Source organism: Acinonyx jubatus, chromosome B4 (genome assembly GCF_027475565.1).
Source record: "Acinonyx jubatus isolate Ajub_Pintada_27869175 chromosome B4, VMU_Ajub_asm_v1.0, whole genome shotgun sequence".
Classification (NCBI taxonomy): Eukaryota; Metazoa; Chordata; class Mammalia; order Carnivora; family Felidae; genus Acinonyx; species Acinonyx jubatus.
Genome location: NC_069387.1, coordinates 54,305,891 through 54,326,911, shown reverse-complemented (window position 1 = coordinate 54,326,911; position 21,021 = coordinate 54,305,891). Strand labels below are relative to the sequence as shown.

Genomic DNA, 21,021 nt, shown 5'->3' with positions numbered 1-21,021 from the left:
CGTTAAGATCTGATGTTGAAATTCAGAAATAAGTGTATTTGTTTTGTAAGAGAAAAAGAAATCCTTTGAATTAGATTAAACATATTGCTGTTGTGTGAGATTATAGAGGTGGTCTCTAGAAGTTAAGGACTCTAATATTACTCATTAAAAATGAAAGAATAGGGTTTCTTTTTGTTTGTTCATGGAGGATGACTACCTACAAACGGACCAATATCTACCATATCTTCCTTACTCTGAGACTAGTATATCTTTGACATAAAAATCACTGTGGTAGTTGTTGGGGAGGAAATAATTGAACACACTGTTCTCATGAAGCTTACTGCTTAGCAGGGAAGGCCACAAGGAAGTAAGAAAATAATTTCATAAGTAATTATTTGGTCAAATTTTTATAAGTGCTAGGAAGAAGGACAGAGTTTTATAAGAGCAAATAATAGGTAACCTTACTGAGCTGAGTCTGTGGGGTCAACAAGCCTTTTTTAGGGAGATGCATGAATGAATGATACTTGAACTTATATTTTAAGGATAAACCAAAATTAATGAGTCAAAAAGTAAAGAGCCGTAATACAAATGGAGATAGAAGGTGAAGAAGAATATTCTGATTCTCCTTCAGTCTTTCTGTGGTCTACTGTAGGACACTCTTCCTTTACTTGGCGTTTAATTTATATCTTTGACTTCAGTTTCTCCCTAAGTATTAACAACACACCAATGTACATTTCTGGCCAACATCTTTCTTCTGAAGATCTAATAGCTCCTCCAAAAAGTCTTTATGTATAAACTGAATATTGAACACATCTAAACTGAGCTCATATCCCTCATTATCTCCAATACCTACTTCTCCTGTATCTTGGCGGGAATGTGTCCCCACCCACTGAAATCTGTTCGTGGATGCCCAAGTCAAAGCTCAAAGATCCAACCTGAATTCTTCTCTCTCTCCATTGCCCACACAGTCCAACCAGTCACTTTTCTTATGTCTGTCCTTAACACTTTTATGCCTATATTAATTGTCCTAGTTCAGGAGAATTGCATATGTGAACTATTCACAGTAATTATTCCCTCACCTTTCTTCATACTGTTATGAGATGTACCTTTCTGATATGAAAATCTAATTACTTACCTCTTGCTTATAATTTTTGCAATTGACTGGCCAAGAAATATTCCAAAGACCTTTGCATACTATATCAGGACCTCTCATGATCTGGTCCCTGTCTAATCCCCCCACCCTTAGCACTGTGTTCCAGTAACCCTGAACTGCAAGTTGTTTCTCAAATGCACACACTCCTGTGTAACTCCTTTCCTTAGATAGTTAGTCTCACTTTTTTCTAGTGTCAAATCAGATATTATCTCTTTGACAGAGCCTTGTCTCATTCTCCTAGGCAGATTGAAATGTACTGTCTCTTCTGATCCCTCTGAACTATGTTTAAGTAACTAGTGTGTTATATCCTATATCCAAAGCATGTTCTTTTTCTCTTTATCTGCTTTACATCTAGTCCAGGCCCTGGCTCTTTTCTACTTTTATTAGTGGAAAAACAGCACTCTCCCATCTCTGTCTCTGTCTCTATCGTGTTTCTGTCTATCTTTCTAATTTCAACCCCCACCCCCAGGTACCACCCTGGCCCCTTCCTTTTGTAGATGAGAAAAATCTTCACAAGTTCTTTCCAGTTCCTCTTATTCTCCTCTTGTCTCAGTCCACTGCACTCTGGTTTCTACCTCTGCCACTCCACTGAGACTATTCTTATTAAGTCCATAGTGGCATCCTAATTTTTAAATTCACTGTGTACTTTTTGATCATTGTGTTAATTGACCTCCTGGTCCCTTGATATTGTTGCCCATAAGTTTTGCTTCAAAATGCCTCCTTGCTTAATTTTGACTGACAGGTGAGTTTACCTCAAAGCATTTGCCTGCTCCTCTTGGTCCTTTCTTCAGGTTTCTCTTCCTTAGTCATTCATTAAATAGTGATATCTTTCAGGTTCTAACTTTGTCCCCTTTTTTTCTGCCTCTATGTATACTCTCCAGGCAAGCAGATAACTTCCGATGAATTTAGTTTTCTCTATTTGGTCCCATTCCTTTCTTCTATTATGAAACAAGCTACAGAGTAATCCATTAATTTCTACACCTGCTTCTTTTGATCTGTTTTCTGTCTTCCTCAAATTAACTAAAACCATTGAGGTCATTCATTAACTTTTTACCATTTAAAAAAAAATCCAAATTACTTGGGGCACCTGGATGGCTCAGTCAGTTGAGCGTCCATCTCTTGGTTTTGGCTCAGGTCATATCTCATGGTTCGTGGGTTCAAGCCCTGTGTCAGGCTCTGCACTGGCAGTACGGAGCCTGCTTGGGATTCCCTGCTCTCCCTTTCTCCCTGCCCCTCCCCTGCTTGCTCTCTATCTCCTTCTCTCTAAAAGTAAATAAATAAACATTTAAAAACTACAAATTTCTTTTTTTAATATAATTTATTGTCAAATTGGTTTCCATACAACACCCAGTGCTCATCTCAACAAGTGCCCTCCTCCATGCCCATCACCCACTTTCCCCTCACCCCCATCCCCCATCAACCCTCAGTTTGTCCTCAGCCCTTAAGAGTCTCTTATGGTTTGCCTCCCTCCCTCTCTGTAACTTTTTTTTGTCCCTTCCCTTCCCCCATGGTCTTCTCTTAAGTTTCTCAAGATCCACATATGAGTGAAAACATAGTGTATCTGTCTTTCTCTGCCTGACTTATTTCACTTAGCCTAATATCCTCCAATTCCATCCACATTGCTGCAAATGGCCAGATTTCATTCTTTCTCATTGCCAAGTAGTATTCCATTGTATATATAAACCACGTCTTCTTTATCCATTTGTCAGTTGATGGACATTTAGGCTCTTTCCATAATTTGGCTATTGTTAAAAGTGCTGCTATAAACATTGGGGTACAAGTGCCCCTATGCATCAGCACTCCTGTATCCCTTGGGTAAATTCCTAGAAGTACCACTGCTAGGTCATAGGGTAGTTCTAGTTTTAATTTTTTGAGGAAACTCCACACTGTTTTTCAGAGCGGCTACACCAGTTTGCATTCCCACCAACAGTGCAGGAGGATTCCCATTTCTCCACATCCTTGCCAGCATCTATAGTCTCCTGCATTCTGACCAGTGTGAGGTGGTATCTCAGTGTGGTTTTGAAAATCCAAATTTCCTGATACTAAAGCATATTATAAGCAAATATCACTTGGGAAAATGTAGATTTCATTATTTTTGGTATGTGAGCAACTTGGGTCAGAGAATAATCATTATTGAGAGGAGATTTTTAGTCTGAAATTGTTTTTTCCTGCCTTAGTTAACCTTACCAGGATGTCATTAGCAGTATGCAAGCATGAAAATCTTATCATTAGTAGCTCTAAGCTAAGTATTACTAGACAACATACTTAGGTATATTTTCTCCATAAAAGCATATGGTGCTTTCCAGAGCCAAATGAGATCTACTTTTAGAGTTCCACTGGACTTTAATTTTGTGTGTAGTTTTTGAATTCAGGTCTTGAATTCAACTACATTATTCAAATTTAGAACAATAAAATGAATAGGTGTTTTCTCCCCCATAATATAGATATAACTAAATGTTATTAGGAAAACATCTCTTTGTACGTAAATCATATCAAACAATAACCATACCCAAATGTTGTGGTTTGACCTATTGTGCATGTCTATCTTTCTTAAGATTCCTTAAGGACCAAGCTGTGTCTAAACCTTTCAAGTTTAGAGCCCCAAAAGTAGTTCTTTTTTTCATGCCATAGGATGGCTAATTAGGAATCTAAACAGATTAGATTTCAATTTTAAAGGTAGGGAGACTTTGGAAATACCAAATCCTTATACAGACTAGGAAACTATTGTAGGAAGATTACCTAAATTTATACAGCTAGATAGAACAGAGGTGGTGTAGAACCCAGGTCACTGTATGAACCCAGATGTTGTAATGAAACAGAACAGTGCTATCTATCTTTTGGAAGCTGACTAAGCAATTATTTCCTCACTGATGAAGACATAAAAGAAAATTATTATTTGTCTGGTTTGTCTTTGAAATTAATATCAGAAACCATTTGGGAAACATAGCTATTAATATGTCCAATGTTTATTTTATTTTTATCTGATATATGCACACATTCATTCTTATATTTATATTTCATAATTAATGAACATTGTTTGCCATACTTGCAGTGTAAATGAATCTGAACCTTCTTTTGAAGCAACCAGAAGGTATTATTTCTATTTTACTCTGCATTTAATAAGAATAACTTTCTTCCTCAGACTTTACCTAATACTCAGACTCTTACTCCTAGTCATTTTATTCATTCTGATGATGTACCAATTTATTTATTAAAATGTACCAACATATTTCCAATAGCAGTGGTTCCCAACATTTACAGTCTGCTAAAAAAATTAATTTGCCAAACAAAATGGCCCATTGTGTCAACGGTTTTCCTCTCCATGAGTCACAGATGTCTCAACTTTGGCCGAAACTCAAACTGTTCTCAGTAAATTGTTTTTGGAATTTCATAAAATAAAAGTACAAGAATATGTATATTGTTTATGAGTTAAACAGTGATGGGATCTGTCCATAAGCTAGAGATGGAAAGACCAGGGGGAGAAGAAGAAGACATGTCAGAAGTTGGGAACCACTGTTCCACTGCACATATAATGATCTCAGAGACTACTAGCATACTCTATATCATCATATCTTTTAAACTCCTAAGACATGTTTCGGGATGATCACTGAATATTTCTAATTACTCTTTTTCTTAACCTTACTATCTTTTAACCGTGATTCCTTAATTAGTACTTACAGACCATGAACTAACTGTGGAAGTGTGACTTTTAAGCTGACCCCTTTCCTACCCCAATTCCATCATCTTCTTTATCTTCAACTCACATGTATTTTCCTGGTGATTGCAAATTAAAGTCTGATGTATAGACATCTGGTAGAATGTGTAAACCAAAAAAAAAATGGGGATGAGGAAGAGGCTATAATTTTTAGGAAATAAGCTATTTCAATATGTTTTGAAATATGTAGCTTTTAAATGTGTAGTTATTTCAACATTGAAATGGATTCCTCAATGTATTATTGCTTTGAAATAATTATATATTATCTACTACCTTAAAACATTGTTAACATGAATAAGCCACAGACACAGTACCAATTACTTTTTCTAAGGTCTGCATATAAAATTCAGAGTTATGTAAGGTGCTTTTAATATAAAGTAAAATATCAGTGGCTATTGGAGAGAATGTATTGCTATTGACCTTTTAATTATTTTAAAAATTGTAGTTATTTTACAAAATAAATTTTCAACCTATAGTTTATACCTCTAAACACTTCTTTAGCATAGCAAAATCAAATTTTGCACATTGAGGAACATTTTGATTAAATTCTAATCTTTCTAATTCAGGTGAAATACTTAACCATAAATAGTAAGTTTGGTGGTTATTAAAATATTCTTTCTTAGAAGCTTTCCATTTCTGTGTTCAAGATATTTCATCCACTTTTGTTCTTCTTAGTTTTACTAAAATACACATACAGCACAACATCCTTTTATACCTTCGGTGTTTTGTTTATCTTTTCCATTTTCCAGTAGGAACAGGTATTCTGTGGCTTACGCAGCTCAAAAACCTTGGCTATTAAATGCTACAGTAGAAGAAAATATTACTTTTGGAAGTCCTTTCAACAAACAGAGGTAATTTTGAATGTAAAATTTAGAACTAAAATGAGCAACTATCTAATGCTTATGTTTGGTCCATGGTTTCTGGAACCTGCAGAGCCATGCCTTCCTTTCTCCCCTGCATGCCCTGTGTCCATCTTCATCACCAGGTCTTTTGAATCAACTTTTTAAATAGAAGTCTGACTGGACGTTTCAGCCCATCCTGTATACTTATTGTACACCAAAACTAAGCTGCTGAAATGGAATCATGGAGGGTGGAGTGTGGAGGGGTGGAGGGGCTGGTGGTTGGGAGGGTGGTGAGGTTATTGATAAATAGAAGGAAAAATCCAAGGAAGAAAGAAAGTTACCCGTGGAAAGAAAAGGAAGAATGTGGGATCTGAGAGGTTCTAGTTACAAACAGCAGCCAGAATACGCCATCTCTCAACCGTCTTTAAATACCACCAGAGTGTACAAAGGCATGACCCTTAAGCCAGCCTCAGAAGGCTGGGTCTTAAAACCCTCAGCCAAACCTTGAAAGTTAAGGAGAATTAGTTCAAGGGGGAGGCACAGGGAAGGGAGGGAAGAGGAAATCAGATAGTGTGGGAGGAAGAACTTAAGTTACATGGGATCATTTGGGACCCTGGGAACAAACCAGACAGAAAAGGATTTATGTATATTCACAGTGGCAAAATGGATTTAAATGAAAGCTGAGTTGAGGTAGCGGATGCCTTAAAAGCCAATTTGATATAATTCTATGCATTCTGGGGAGGCACAGCAAGTTTTAGAAAGGGGAATAATGAAGTAACTGTGATGATTAATCTGAAAGTGTAATGATAGATACATAAGGATGAATCTGCACTAGGAGCAAGGAGACATTTAGACATTTGTTGGAATAATTATCCAGGCATGCAGTGTTCATTGCCTGCCCTTGGGGGTGACTGCAGAAATAGAAAAGAAGAGACGGCTGACAAAAAAACAATTCTTGAATAAGAATGGAAAAATAAGAGCAGGGAGAAGAAGAGGGAAGAATCAACAATGACTTTTTAATATTTTAAGACTAGGTGATTGAGAAAATGAAATTATTCATATTTTCCCTAGTGCTCCCTATCTCCTATACTTGCAATTTATCATTTCCAGTCCAGGTGTTAAATCTGTTTGAGTATCATCAATCCTCAACACCTTCCATTTCTCTTCCCTTCAGCATGCATGATAATATGCACAGACACCCACCCACAACCTGTGTTTTAGCTCTTGTGAGCCTCCTGTTGTCCCTGAGATGCACCATGGCGTTTTCACCTTCATGCAGCTCCTGAAGTCTCCCTCCTTTCCATCATTTTCTTCCTACCAAGTTACAACCCATCTTCCAGATACAGCTTACATGTTGCCTCCTTTGCAAAGACTTCTTAGAGTGGTCAACCATTTCTTTCTATGTATGTTAGAAGCATTTTCCACCTACATCAGCTGTAGCACCTAATAAGATCCATTTTATTATATGTTTCTTTATCAGCCTTCTCCATTTACTAGTTTTATAAGAGTGGAAACCAAAATCTATTTATCTTGGTTTCCACAAACCCAATGTAGAGGCGAATAGATACCAAGTTGTTCAACAAATGTTGTATTTTGGCTTCCAAGATATTGAACTTGGGACTTACTTTATGGTTAGTATATTAATAGTGATCTAAAAATTCAAAACAATTTCTCCCAAAGGTACAAAGCAGTTACGGATGCCTGTTCTCTTCAGCCAGATATTGACTTACTACCTTTTGGAGACCAAACTGAAATTGGAGAGAGGGTGAGCTATATATAGCTTAATTAAATAAAACAAACATCTAAAAAAGTCTTCTGGTTGTCTTTAACCTTTAATGGAGCATAATGAAATCTGAGAGCTTAGGGGCTGTGTGTTGTCTTAGTGGCAGGTTCCAGAAATAGGAGCACAGGAGCTTTAATGCCAGTCTTCAGTATCTGTTGGGTAACCACCATATACTTAACATTGTGCTAGCTACTAGAGAGTTCTCAAGGAAAATAAAGCAGTTCCTGCCTTTGATCAAATGTATTTTTACATACTTGGAGCTGAAATTGAGATTGCTTCCGACTTCTTCCATTCTTGTCAACTTCTATTTATTCTTGTTAAAGTATCCTTTTTTCTTTGTGTAAACATGTTTAATGGTGATGTCATACTGTTCTGAGCAGCTAAAAAATATTTATGCCTGCATACAATCTTTAAAACAATTTTGGCTAAATTTTTTAAGTTTATTTATTTTGAGACAGAGAGAGAGCACTCATGGTCATGAGATCATGACCTGAACTGAAATCAGGAGTCTGAAATTTAACTGACTAAGCCACCCAGGCACCCCTATAGTCAGTGTTCTTAATGGCTGTTCTTGATTGCAGCATAATATACTGTTTAAGAGCATGGACTTCTCTGAGCCTTAGTTTCCTTGTGTGTAAAGTAAAGGGAATAATGCTAGACATTGGAATTGCTATAAGGAATAAAAGAAACAAGGAATGTAAAAGCATTTACACAAGTCTGCACATACTAAGTGGTCAATAAATACTAGTTTAAAAATTGTTATAATTGGTACTTGTTTATAAAAACATATTGCTGTATAGACTGTTGAACATAATTGGCAATATAAATTTTAAGAGGTATATGTTAAGTAAACTAGAGATAGAATTTGCAAAACTAGTAAAAATTTTGGAATTGCTGGCAGTGTTTAGCGCTAACCATGTGTTTGGTTATTAAAGCTTTTGTACAGCAGAGCTGTCTATCAGAGTGAAAGAAGAATTCATGTTACCACTCAAAAATTCTCTGAACTATGATTCAAGTATTGACTAATAGACAATTTTTATTTTATCTTACTAATGCTATCACAATTTAATCAATAAATTACCATTACTTTAAAATTTTTGAAAAACAAGTTTGTATTTTAAAGAGAATTCTTCACCGTCAGATCATTTGCTTTTGGAAAGGTTGGATACTTACAGTTATTCTTCTCTAGGGCATCAACCTGAGTGGGGGTCAGAGGCAAAGAATCTGTGTGGCACGAGCTCTCTATCAAAATACCAACATTGTCTTTTTGGTGAGAATATGATCTTTGTTTCTACTTCATGTTTCCCTCTGGACAAATGAGACTTTAAAAATTCAAGTCAGGTTACTCAAGGAAAGATGGGTTAACTTCTGAAATAATAAAGAACATAAAGGAAACAAAATCTCACAGCACAAATCAGATCAACCCATAAGGCTGAGAGTTGGATTATCCAGATTGGTGTCCAAGTGACTTAGGTGCCCTAAATTGTTGCTTATGTGAGTTTCTTAACCATGAGTATCATTAATGGAAAAGTCTGTATAGTGTTGGATCAACTGGACAAGATCATATGCCTTCTCATTTATGTTGGATGACAAAGAAAGAAAGGCTAGAAAATGCACTCTTGGTGGATATAGGGGGAAGTAAGCATAGTACTCCATTACGGTGGTGTGCAGCTCAGACTGTGCATAAGCTTTGACTGAGGAGCTTTCTAAAACTATAGAAATTTTGGTACCACCCTTGACCTACTGAATCATAATTTATAAGGGCAGAGTCTAGAGCCTGGGTCTTAAAAAAAGCTACATGGATGACCCTCCTGTATATACTGGGTAAAAAATCTTGTTCTACCTATGGATCCACAAACAGATTTTGATGATTATATTGATTATGAATTTTGCCCTAGTTTGGTTCTTCTAGCAGGAGGTAGCCAAAATAACTGAACTTTTAAGTAGTATATTAGACACCAGCAGAGTATGTAAATGCATCCTTCCCCTGCCTTCTCCTTCTGTGCAATTATTAACCATCTGTAATTCCGGTTTCCAGACTTCTTTATAATTTTAATTCCATCTAAAATCTATAAGCTCTTCAAAAAGTAGGTTGGTTTTGAAGTGTCTCACGAAATGTGGGTCTATTGCTGGGGATAGGAGTAGAATTTGGACATACTGGAAATTCACTTTAGGTTAATCTCCCTAAGAGTACCTGTCACCAAAATTCTCCAGAAAAACTACACCACAAAACCATAGCAAGATCTAGCAGTAACTTATGTACTTGTAAATCCCTTCCATAGTGGATGGACCTACAACTGGAAATGACTTCTTGAATTTTAGGATCAGTTAATAGCTGAACCGCCTGAAGACGAAGTGACTTGGAAATCTGAAAGAGACCAAGGTCTTCTGGGTCTAGTATTCTATCCCTGTTCATTCCACTGCCTTCAGTTTAGTGACTGTTACTTATTACAATTGTAGAATCAGTTGAGAGTTGTTGAGAGTTGGGGTGTTGAGAGTTGGGATATCCAGATTGGTGTCTGGTTAACTTATTCAAAGAATTCATAGGGTTAACTTATTGTAGATTCCCATCCATTCATTATAGGATTACTTTTCATGGTGCCTGTTAACAGCTTTTTGATGACTCTGAAGACAGATTGCTTCACTTTCAGGTGGCCTTTTTGGTCACTGTATACGTTTCCTATTGCTGCCATACCAAATTGCTATATTTTGCGGTTTAAATAATCTGATAGTTCTGTAGGTTAGAAGTCTAAAATGAATCTCACTGAACTAAAATCAGTGTCGTTAGGGCTGTGTTCCCTTCTGGAGGCTCTAGGGGACAATCCATTTCCTTGCCTTTTCCAACTTGTAGAGGCTGCCCACATTCCTTGGCTCATGGCTGCCTTCCTTCATCTTCAAAGCCAGTAACTTTCTATCTCTGACCATTTTTACTAGTCACATCTTCCTCTCTTCACAGCTAGGAAAGTTCTCTTCTCTCAAAAATCCATGTAATTAGTTTGAACCTATTTGGATTATTCAGGACAATCTTCCAATCTAGAGGTTTTTAATCTTAATCATATGTGCAAAGTCCCACTTGCCATATAAGGTAACATTTACAGGTTCTGGGAATTAGGACGTGGACATGTTTGGGGGCCTTTATTCTGCCTACCACAGATGGCTCTTATCGGGAAGTTATTAAGTGATTAAAATCTACTTCCTTGGATTTTTCATTAATTGGTTTTCCTTCTGCTTCTACAGCAGCAAATATATTTCTTTTATGCAGTCATATTCAACATTTTAATATTATTTTCATAACTTGTCTTAATTTACTTTAAGCTAAGCAAGTTTAGTATTTTTAATTCTTCCACAATAATATAATTTTGATAACTTCTCTTAATCCTGGGTATAATAGTATTTGTCAGAGTCCCTTTGAAAAAGTGTGTTCTAGATGCACTCTGATCAGCTTAGATAACCTTACAACTATTGGATCTTATGATCTAAATATTTACTTCATTGCAACCTGAAATTGAATATTTTAGCAGCAAAAAATATTATTGATGTGTTTTAATAATTACCTCAGAATTATATCCTATAATTTCTTTGTAGAAAAATTCACAAAGTACTCTGAACCACAGTGTTATCCCATTTGATCTTATGACTGCTGTGAGTGTAGATGGTATCTTCATGTTAGATGAAGAAACATATGCATAGAGTGCCTTACCCAAGGACTAATGACTAGTGAGTGGCAATGTCTGGGCTAGAGCTGCATGCCTTTTGAGTATTTTTTTCTGATCAGCTAAGAATCTCTAGTATTAAAAAAAATTATTACTGTCAAGTTAGCACCTGTATTGTCCTTTTTTCCCCTTCCTTTTGCCTTTTCCCATTATCTCCCTACCTTCCTACCTTCCTCTTTTCCTTTTCCCATCCCTCTCTTCCCTTTCCCAAACCCTTCCCCTTCCTCCCTTCCACCCTTTCTTCCTTCCATCTTCCCATCCATTAATATTTAGTGAATGTCCTCAGTGCCAACTTCTGTGTTAGACAGAAGAAACAAAGGAGAAAAAGGCTTTTCCCCTATCTTTCAGGATCTTGTACAAATAATTACTTGGATGATGTTTTGTTTTACTCTAATTAAACTTTATCACATTAGCCTTTACATAATATCAAAGCCAAATAGAAACTTCTTAATGGTGTATGAAGTATACTAGTTATTTTTGAAGCTTTATGGCATATACAAATGTGCTGTATCAGTGAATATACTTACAAGTTATTTCCAAAAATATATCCATACAAAAAATACATACTATTTATAGATATTCTTTGAATATAAGAAGAATACACTAGTGAGAACTGTATGTACGTATATAAAAAATAATAATATGCTCTTGAAAAAAGGAAGAATCGTTTATTCATTGAATTGGCTTTTGACAAATTGTTTTACTTTCTTTAAAAGAAGTATCTCCCTTGGGGCACCTGGGTGGCTCAGTCAGTTAAGTGTCAGACTCTTGATTTCGGCTCAGGTCATGATCTCAGGTTCGTGAGATCGAGCCCTTCATTGGGTTCTGTGCTAACAATGTGGAGCCTGCTTAGGATTCTCTGTCTCCCTCTCTCTGCTCTTCCCCACCCCACTCAAAAATAAATAAATATTTTTTTTAAAAAGTATCTCCCCTAAATCCAAAATGTTAATATACAAACTGAATCTTGAGAAATGATTCCCAACCCATATAACCTAGATTTTTATTAAGTTGTATAAAAGATTACATTTGACTGTAACACCAAGATGCTCCTTAATGAAGCTATGGCATATAAATGATAGCAACCATTCTTAAGGGATCTCTGTGATGTAGGCATGATTCTAAGTACTTTATACATATTAGCTCACTTAATTCTCAGAATAACCCTATTAGGTTTAGCATTATTACGATTATTATTATTATTATTATTATCGTTATTGTTTTACTACTGCTATTTATGGTTGAGGATACTGAGTCTTTGGGGGATAATTTATCTAAGGTCATATAGATAGTAATAGTGAAGCAAGGTTACAAACCCAGATAACCTGATTTCATAGCCTATGTTCTTAACCACCTTCCTTATTAAGAGATTCTTAGAAGTCAATAAACTCTCATTGTGATGCTTGAAAGGGATTAGCAAAGTATTAATCTATTTATAAGAAAGTATAGAATCTATTTATAAGAAAGTAATAATAAAATAACACTTCTACAACACTCCGCAGAAACTTTTCCCGTGCTACTTTATTTGATCTTTGCAAAAAGTTTATGTGCTCTCTGAAAAGTTTCTTTATTATCCCCATTTTGCAAATGAAATAATTGAGTTTGGAAAATTACCCAGCGTCAGAGAGGTGGAGTCATGACTAAAATTTGAGGCTCTTAATTTAGAGATAATGGACTTTGCATTATGCCTTACTATCTTATACGTTTAAAGTCAGAATTTTATAGAAAACCAAGCTGAATTATTATTAAGAACTCGTTTCCAGTTCATGTGCTATTTCTACATGAAAACTTCTCAGAATCATTTGGAATAGTTTGTATCGCAAGGGAGTCTTACGGTTCTTATTGGAAACAGAGGCAGGAGGTTGTCTCAGAAACAATCAGATTACCTCTATAATCATTATCTGATTTTGGAAAATCAGTGATATGCTGGTAGCTAAGTCTTGGTATTATATCCTTGCTACCTTGTTGGAAATGGAGATAGAGAAAACTTCACCAGTATAACCCTGATACTAATGGTATTTTTTCCACTGCTGTGGAAACATTGCTTTATCCCACATCACTTAATTTTTTTTTTACATTTATATATTTCTGAGAAACAGAGAGAGACAGAGCACAAGTGGGGGAGGGACAGAGAGAAAAGGAGACACAGAATCTGAAGCAGGGTCCAGGTTCGGAGCTGTCAGCACAAAGCCCAATGCAGGGCTTAAACTCACACACCATGAGATCATGACCTGAGCCAAAGTCAGACGCTTAACTAACTGAGCCACCCAGGTGCCCCTAGTCTACATCACTTTATACTGATACCTGAACTCTCCTTTTTAAAGTAATTCTTAAGTGCCATCAGAACTTCTCTATGTTAAAAGAAATTCCATATAATAGTAATTTATCTTTCTATCACTTATCCAAAATCTAACAATTAGAAAATTCAAATAAGAGATTTTCTTCTTGTTACTAAAAGAAGCTAAGTGACGAAAAGCTGATGTCTGTGATGATTCAAAAAAGAAACTCACTGGACAGTAGTAGAAAGCTAATTCAATCTCCTATGCATACATCTTGGAACATTTCAGAAATAATTAACGTTCATTAGGATGATCCATAGGTTCTGAAAGATTTTGAAATATCTCCCATGTCATCCAAAGAAATTTCAGGACAGTCAAGATAATTGTGTCATTAAGTGCATTGTGTTTAGTTACCGTGTTTAAAATATATATACTCACATTAATATATGTATGTATATGTGTATATACGTGTGTGTTGATATCACTTTGTCAACTTATTACATGTCCAAAATGTTGCATTATTTAAATGATCTAAACAAATGAGATTACAGTAAGCATGTCTCCACTGTTAAATGTATTCCTATAAAAGCTGTTTGAGGACATTAATTACATCACCTCTTTATTTGTAATTATGAAATCAGTAAACTGATTTTTTATAAGCTGTTATGATTTTAAATCACCCTTTAGCTATCTAAATGCCTTGTTAATATTTCTTTTTCATACAGGCTACTCCTAAATACTATAATAAAGCCATCTTGCTTATAGCTTCTGTTGATGCGGGCAGAGATTGATGGAGACTTTTGTGAAATTATTGAGTAATCATATCACTGGTATAATGATCACATACATGCATTTATTCTAACTTCCAGATAACAATTTCTATCTCAATAGAAATTGCTTTTACTTTTCACTGTCCAGATAATTATCCAGTGCAATTTATCTGTATATATACTATAACCATGCTTACTCAATTGTTTAGAAAATTTTCCCCAGTTACAGTTTTTAACTATTTTGCTATGTAGCATATGTGTAGTAGAATGAGTAGACTTCTTTTTTGGTCCTAAAAGACAAAGTACAAATTGTTTCATATTGCATGCAAGTGCAATATGCAAGAACAGCAAAGAAGTAAGTGTGATGAAGAAGACATTTATGAATTCCTTTTTCCCTGTTCCAATCGCTCTTCCCAATTCTTTACCAGAAACCTCTACTGTTTTCTACTGCTTGTCCCTTTAGCACTCCCTGAGTTTCTCTCAGTCCCCTGCCATGAGTAGCACTTCCAACTGGTAATTACATTATCTGCTCACCATGCTCTCTGCAGGTAACTTTGCTTTATAATTCATTATTTTCTGGAAAGATTCCAGTTTTCTCTAATAGTTTCTAGTTTTCTTCTTTGAAGAATTCCAAAATGTCAAGCATCTACTTTGATGCTGTATGTAACATTATAGAAATAAAATGTATGTTAAAATAAATAATAGGAATGTCATCACCAGTCAATTAATATAATTCCCTAAATCATTTTCTAAGTGACTTAATCACTTGGTACATGAAAGCTTCCTTTCTTCCCAAGACAATTGTCAGGTCAGTGGTAGGTATGGTATTCTGGTCATTACTACTATTACTACCAATAATATAATAAAGCTATCATTTACCTAGTATCTGTTATTTAGCTGGTAATATACTAAGTATGTTATTTGTATTATCTCGTTTAATCCAATTAATATTTTTATGCCTGTTTTACCATATTTTTTTCTTTTTTTATGTTTATTTTATTTTTGAGAGAGAAAGAAGGAGAGTAAGCACTGGAGAGGCAGATAGAGAGGGGGACAGAGGATCCAAAGCAGGCTCTGCAATGACAGCAGAGAGCCTGATGCGGGTCTCAAACTCACAAACTGTGAGATCATGATCTGAGCTGAAGTCGGACGCTCAACTGACTGAGCCACCCAGACACCCCTTACCATATATTTTTAAGTCCTTGAATATATCTGTAATAACTGTTCAAAAGGCCACCTTACATCTGAGCCATATTGAGCCAGAGTCAATTTCTACTGACTGCTTTTTCTCTTTACTCTGGTTCAAACTTCCCTGTTACTTTATATATGTGTTAATTGTTTTCTGTATTCTGGATATTGTAAGTGGTATATTGTAGAGCCTCTACATTCTTAGTAGTTTCCTATGATGAGTGTTGATTTATTCTAGCAAAGGAAGTTAACTTAGCTAGAGTCAGATGCCACCTGAAATTTCTTTTTTAATCGAAGTATATTTGACAAATAATTAGTAACATATTTAAAATGTACAGCATGATAATTTGTTATATGTATACATTGTGAGAGGATTCCTATCATTGAGTTAATCAACACATCCATTACCTCACATCTTTACATTTTTGGACAAGGCAGGATGAAAGCACTTAAGTTCTGCTCTCTTAGAAAATTTCAATTTTATAATACAGTGTTATGAACTATAGTCACCATGTTATACATTAGATCCTCAGACCTTTTTCATCTCATAACTGAAAGTTTATATTCTTTTACCAACTTTACCTATTACTCCCAGGCCCAGCCCCTGACAACCACCATTCTACCCTGATTCTGTGAGTTTGACTCTTTTTTTTGTTTAATTTAGATTCCACATAGAAGTGATAGCATGCAGTATTTATCTTTCTCTGTCTGTCTTATTTCTCTTAGCATAATACTCTACAGGTTTATACATGTTATTGCACCTGTCAGGGTATTCTTTCTCATAGCTGAATAATACTCAAGTGTGTATCTGTGTGTGTGTGTGTGTGTGAGAGAGAGAGAGAGAGAGAGAGAGAGAAAGAGAGAGAGAGAGAGAGAGAAACATTTTCTTTATTCATACATCTTATCCATCTTTGACAGAAACTTAGGTTGCTCCCATACCTTGGCTATTGTGAATAATGCTGCTAAGAACATGGAACAGATATCTCTTTGAAAGAATGATTTCATTTCCTTTGGACATATATGAAGACGTGGGATGGTATTGTAGTTGTATTTTAAAATGTTTGAGGAATCTACATACTGTTTTCCATAGTGGCTACACCAGTTATATTCCCATCAAAAGTTCCCTTTTGCTTCATATCCTCACCAGCTTTTGTCATCTCTTGTCTTTTTGATAATAGATGTCCTAAGAGGTGTGAGGTGATACCTTATTGTGGTTTTGATTTGCACTTTCTTGATGACTAGTGATGTTGAGCACATTTGCATATACCTGTTGGCCATTTGTATGTCTTTGGAAAATGTCAGTTCAGGTCCTTTGTCTATTTTTAAATTGGGTTATTTGGGCTTTTTTGCTATTGAGTTGTATGAGTTCCTTATATGTTTTGAATATTAACCCCTTACTGAATATGTAGTTTGCAAATATTTTATCTCATTCTATAGGTGGCCTTTTCATTTTGTTGATGGCTTCCATTGCTGTGCAGAGCTTTTAAATTTGATGTAATCTCACTTGTTTATTTTTGCTTTTGTTGCCTTTACTTTTGGTGTCAAATCCAAAAAAATCATTGCCAAGACCAATGTCAGAGAGCTTGCCTCCTATAATTTCTTCTAAGACTATTACGGTTTCAGATTTTTATTTAAGTCTTTAATCTATTTTAAGTTGATTTTTGTGTGCTGTGTAAGTTGTCCAGTTTCGTCAAGTCTTTTGTGATTTTCCCAATACAGCTTATTGAAGAAACTATCTTTCCGTCATTGTATATTCTTGGCTCATTTGTCAAAATTTAATTGGCCATATACACATGGGTTTATTTCTAAGCTCTTTATTCTGTTCCATTAATTATGTGTCACTTTTTATGCAAATATCATACTTTTGATTGCTATAGCTTTGTAACATAGTTTGCAATCAAGAAATGTGATGTCTTTACCCTTGTTCTTCCTCAAGATTTTTTCCTTTTCTTTCTTTCTTTCTTTCTTTCTTTCTTTCTTTCTTTTTTTTTTTTTTTTTTTGGCTATTTGGGGTCTTTTGTAGTTCCATATAAATTTTAAGATTTTTTTTTCTATTTCTTAGAAAAATATTATTGGAATTTTGCTAAGGATTTCACTAGCTGGACATTTTATTATTAATATTAATTCTTCCAGTTCATGAACACAGAGTATCTTTCCATTTGTTCATCTCTTTAATTTTTCCACCAACATCCTCAGTATATGGATGGATATTCACCTCTTTGGTTAAATTCACTCTGGGTATTTTAATTTTTTTTGAGTGATTGTAAATGGGATTTTTTTTCTTAATTTACCTTTCTGTAGTTCATTCTCTTTTTTTTAATGTTTATTTATTTTTGAGAGAGACAGAACAAGCAGGAGAGGGGCAGAGAAGAGGGGTCAGAACCTCCAAAGAGGGCTCTGCCTTGATAGCTTTGGTGCTGACAGCAGTGAGCCTGATGTGGGGGGCTTGAACTTACGAACCATGACATCATGACCTGAGCCATCTTCCAATAGCTCTTTCAGTCTACAGGGAGGATCACAATCAGTACCCACATTCATGCTAATTAGAAGCTGTGCCCTCAGGTAGTAGCTTGTAAAGTATGCAAACTCTGCTCAGGAAAAGACTGGGAAGAGGGTTTGTTTTTTGTTTTTTTCTTTGTTTGTTTGTTTGTTTGTTTGTTTTTTGCCTGTCCCTTTGGCTCTGAGCCCTGGAAGGATAGATGTAGTAAGTGCTCACATGTGTGTTAACAACTGCTTTTTTGCTTCCTGTATTTCTGTGGGACTTATCAATGCAAGCCCCACTGGCTTTCAAAGCTAAGTGACTTGGGGGCCTGCCCCTTGGATAGCAGCCATAAAATTTGAGGCACTAGCTGTGTGGTCCCAACCCTTCACTCCTCAAAGAGAAGTTGGGAGTTGGGGATTTTCTCCAATTGTATGGTGCTGCGCAGAGGGTAAGGTTTGTGGTGAGAGTTGTCTCAGCCTTTACTGTCTTTTAAATGGGGTATTTTCTCAGTTTTCCAGTGTGTAGAAGTCACTCAACTAGTTTCTGGATTTCTCTCAGAAGGAATTGTTCTGTGTGTAGCTGCATAGTCAAAGCATCCATGGGAGGAGGGAAATTTAGGAGCCTCCTATGTCGCCATCTTGATGTGGAGTCTATGCCTATTTTTATTATCTAAATTTCAACTCTAGAATTATTTTATTTTTTGTTAAGTCTGTTGTGGGGTTTTTATTTTTTTTAAGTTTATTTATTTATTTTGAGAGAAAGAGAGTGTATGTGAGCGGGGGAAGGACAGAGAAAGAGAGGGAGAGAGAGAATCCCAAGCAGGCTCCATGCTGTCAGCATAGAGTCTTATGTGGAGCTTGATCCCACAAACTGTGATATATGACCTGGGTTGAAATCAAGAGTCAGACACTCAACCAACTGAGCCACCTAGGCACCCCTGTTTAGTCTATTGCTAAAGGTTGTCATGAAGTGTTGTTTTTTGAGCTTGAAGATTCTAGATATAATAATGTAAACCACTTTGGATATTATTATTCACTTTTTGAATAATTTTTAAGGTAAAAGAGAAAATAAAAGCTTCCTTTTTAATTTAATACTTTTTCCCAACAATTTAAACATATACAGTCTGTTTTTTTATAAATATATTAAGGATAATTTGCTCTTAGTTATTTGTATTTCTACTTTCTAAAGAAATTGAGTTACATCCAGAATATAGAAAATGTTTCATATTCTCTCCATTTTACTGGTTGTAGGATGATCCATTCTCTGCCCTGGACATTCACTTGAGTGATCACTTAATGCAGGAAGGGATTTTGAAATTTCTCCAAGATGACAAAAGGACACTTGTTCTTGTAACTCACAAATTACAGTATCTAACACATGCTGACTGGGTAAGAATTTAAAAGAAGTGTCATACTCTTAAATACAGAGAACAAACAGAGGGTTGCTGGAGGGATTGTGGGAGGGGGCATGGGCTAAATGGGTAAAGGGCATTAAGGAATCTGCTGAAATCATTGTTGCACTATACGCTAACTAACTTGGATGTAAATTAAAAATAAATAAATTTAAATAAAGAAAGAAAAGAAAAAAAACATTAATTTTAATGTTATAGTCATATAAGTAAATAGGCACATTACGAAATCCTGTCTGAGGTAAAAGTAATTCATTTGGCCAATTAGGGCTTTTTGTCACAGTTCTGCTAATATGTGCTTTGCTTAGATCATAGCCATGAAGGATGGAAGTGTACTAAGAGAAGGGACTTTGAAGGACATTCAAACCAAAGATGTTGAGCTTTATGAACACTGGAAAACACTTATGAATCGGCAAGATCAAGAATTAGAAAAGGTAATTGCTCATAGTTCAGAAGAGTTCAGAATCCACTCCAGAAGAGTCATAAATATACTGTATAATTATCAAAAATTCTTCTAAATAAGTATTATTATTTAATATTGATGATATAATGGTCCTCATTTGAAACCCAAAGTAATTGTATGTGTATATGTATATAATTAATAATATAGTTAATAAATAGGTTACTTTGAAACTATAAAATTCTAATGATATTTTTGGATGAAGTAGTCTCAGGTTTTTAGAGAATTGTGATTTGAATTTGAATGATATTACAATTATGTGTCTAAAAAAACAATTTTCTAAAGCATGGCATATCATTATTTTATCTTATTTTTCCTTCTGTGTATCTCATTTTCTTCATCTGTAATATGAGGAAATTTTCACTCACCACCTACAAATGGAGGGCAGTGATCAAAACAAAATCTAAGATGATTTTGAAAGAAGGAAGAACTGTGAGCTGTAGGTGAAATTGCCAAGCATGTCTGGAATAGGGCTGGGAAGTGAAGGAAGGTGATTAGGAGGAAATAACAATTAACTTTTACATGGATGTAGTTTTTCAAGTCCACAATCTCATTTAATTTTCACAAATCCCCAGAAAAAAAGTAAATACAATATGGGAAATAAGTAAAGAAAATATTATCTCACTTTTAGAGATGAGAAAACTGAAGCCCGGAAAGGTTACATAACTTATAAGTTGTGTAGTACATATAAGTGGTACTAGTTGGATTTAAACCCAAGTCTGTAGTCAATGTAATTCCAGTATAGTGTTATGTATGATGTTATATTACATTGAATGAGGTGATAACAGAGTCAGAAACCAGACTGAGTACATGAAAGAACAACTTGTAGTTGAAAGGTGAAATTATAAATTACATTAGTAAATTTTTGAAGTGTTTTTTGAGTCGAGCCTAGGAAGTGTCCAGAATTTGTTACTCCTGGCATGGAATGAGCATTATAAAATGAAATTTTTACATCAGCAAATTTCTGAGAATATCCAGAAATTAAAATGACTTATTTTATAAAAGAATAAAAGGATCTATGTTTCCATAGAGAGAGGAAGATTAAAAGTCAGACAGACCCTAGCATTTGTCTGTCTTCTCCAGATTTGCCAAAGATCTCAAAAACAAATTACCTAAGGAAGAAAAGATGTAAGTAAAAATCTTTAAGTAGAATAGGAAAAATCACAGAACCATTCCAATGAAAATATTCATCAAAAAATATATATAAGGTACAATCAGCAAGAGCCCACTTAGGAATTATACTGTGAGAAAC

General features: G+C 35.2%; 1 protein-coding gene and 1 long non-coding RNA gene across 9 annotated transcripts in view; one reads left to right on the top strand and one right to left on the bottom strand.

Moving 5' to 3' along the window:
• LOC128316366 (uncharacterized) overlaps positions 1-21,021 on the bottom strand; it is a 119,913-nt gene that overhangs the window by 38,420 nt on the left and 60,472 nt on the right. The gene's annotated exons all lie outside the window — the stretch shown is intronic.
• ABCC9 (ATP binding cassette subfamily C member 9) overlaps positions 1-21,021 on the top strand; it is a 130,179-nt gene that overhangs the window by 64,914 nt on the left and 44,244 nt on the right. For 6 of the 7 annotated variants that reach the window (XM_027035706.2, XM_053225977.1, XM_053225978.1 and 3 more), the window contains 6 exons: positions 4,185-4,223; positions 5,597-5,698; positions 7,370-7,454; positions 8,662-8,742; positions 19,152-19,289; positions 19,618-19,743. In XM_027035706.2, coding sequence (XP_026891507.1) covers positions 4,185-4,223; positions 5,597-5,698; positions 7,370-7,454; positions 8,662-8,742; positions 19,152-19,289; positions 19,618-19,743 — 571 coding nt within the window. The remainder of the gene's footprint in view (positions 1-4,184; positions 4,224-5,596; positions 5,699-7,369; positions 7,455-8,661; positions 8,743-19,151; positions 19,290-19,617; positions 19,744-21,021) is intronic. The other variant, XM_015064301.3, reaches the window with a different exon arrangement.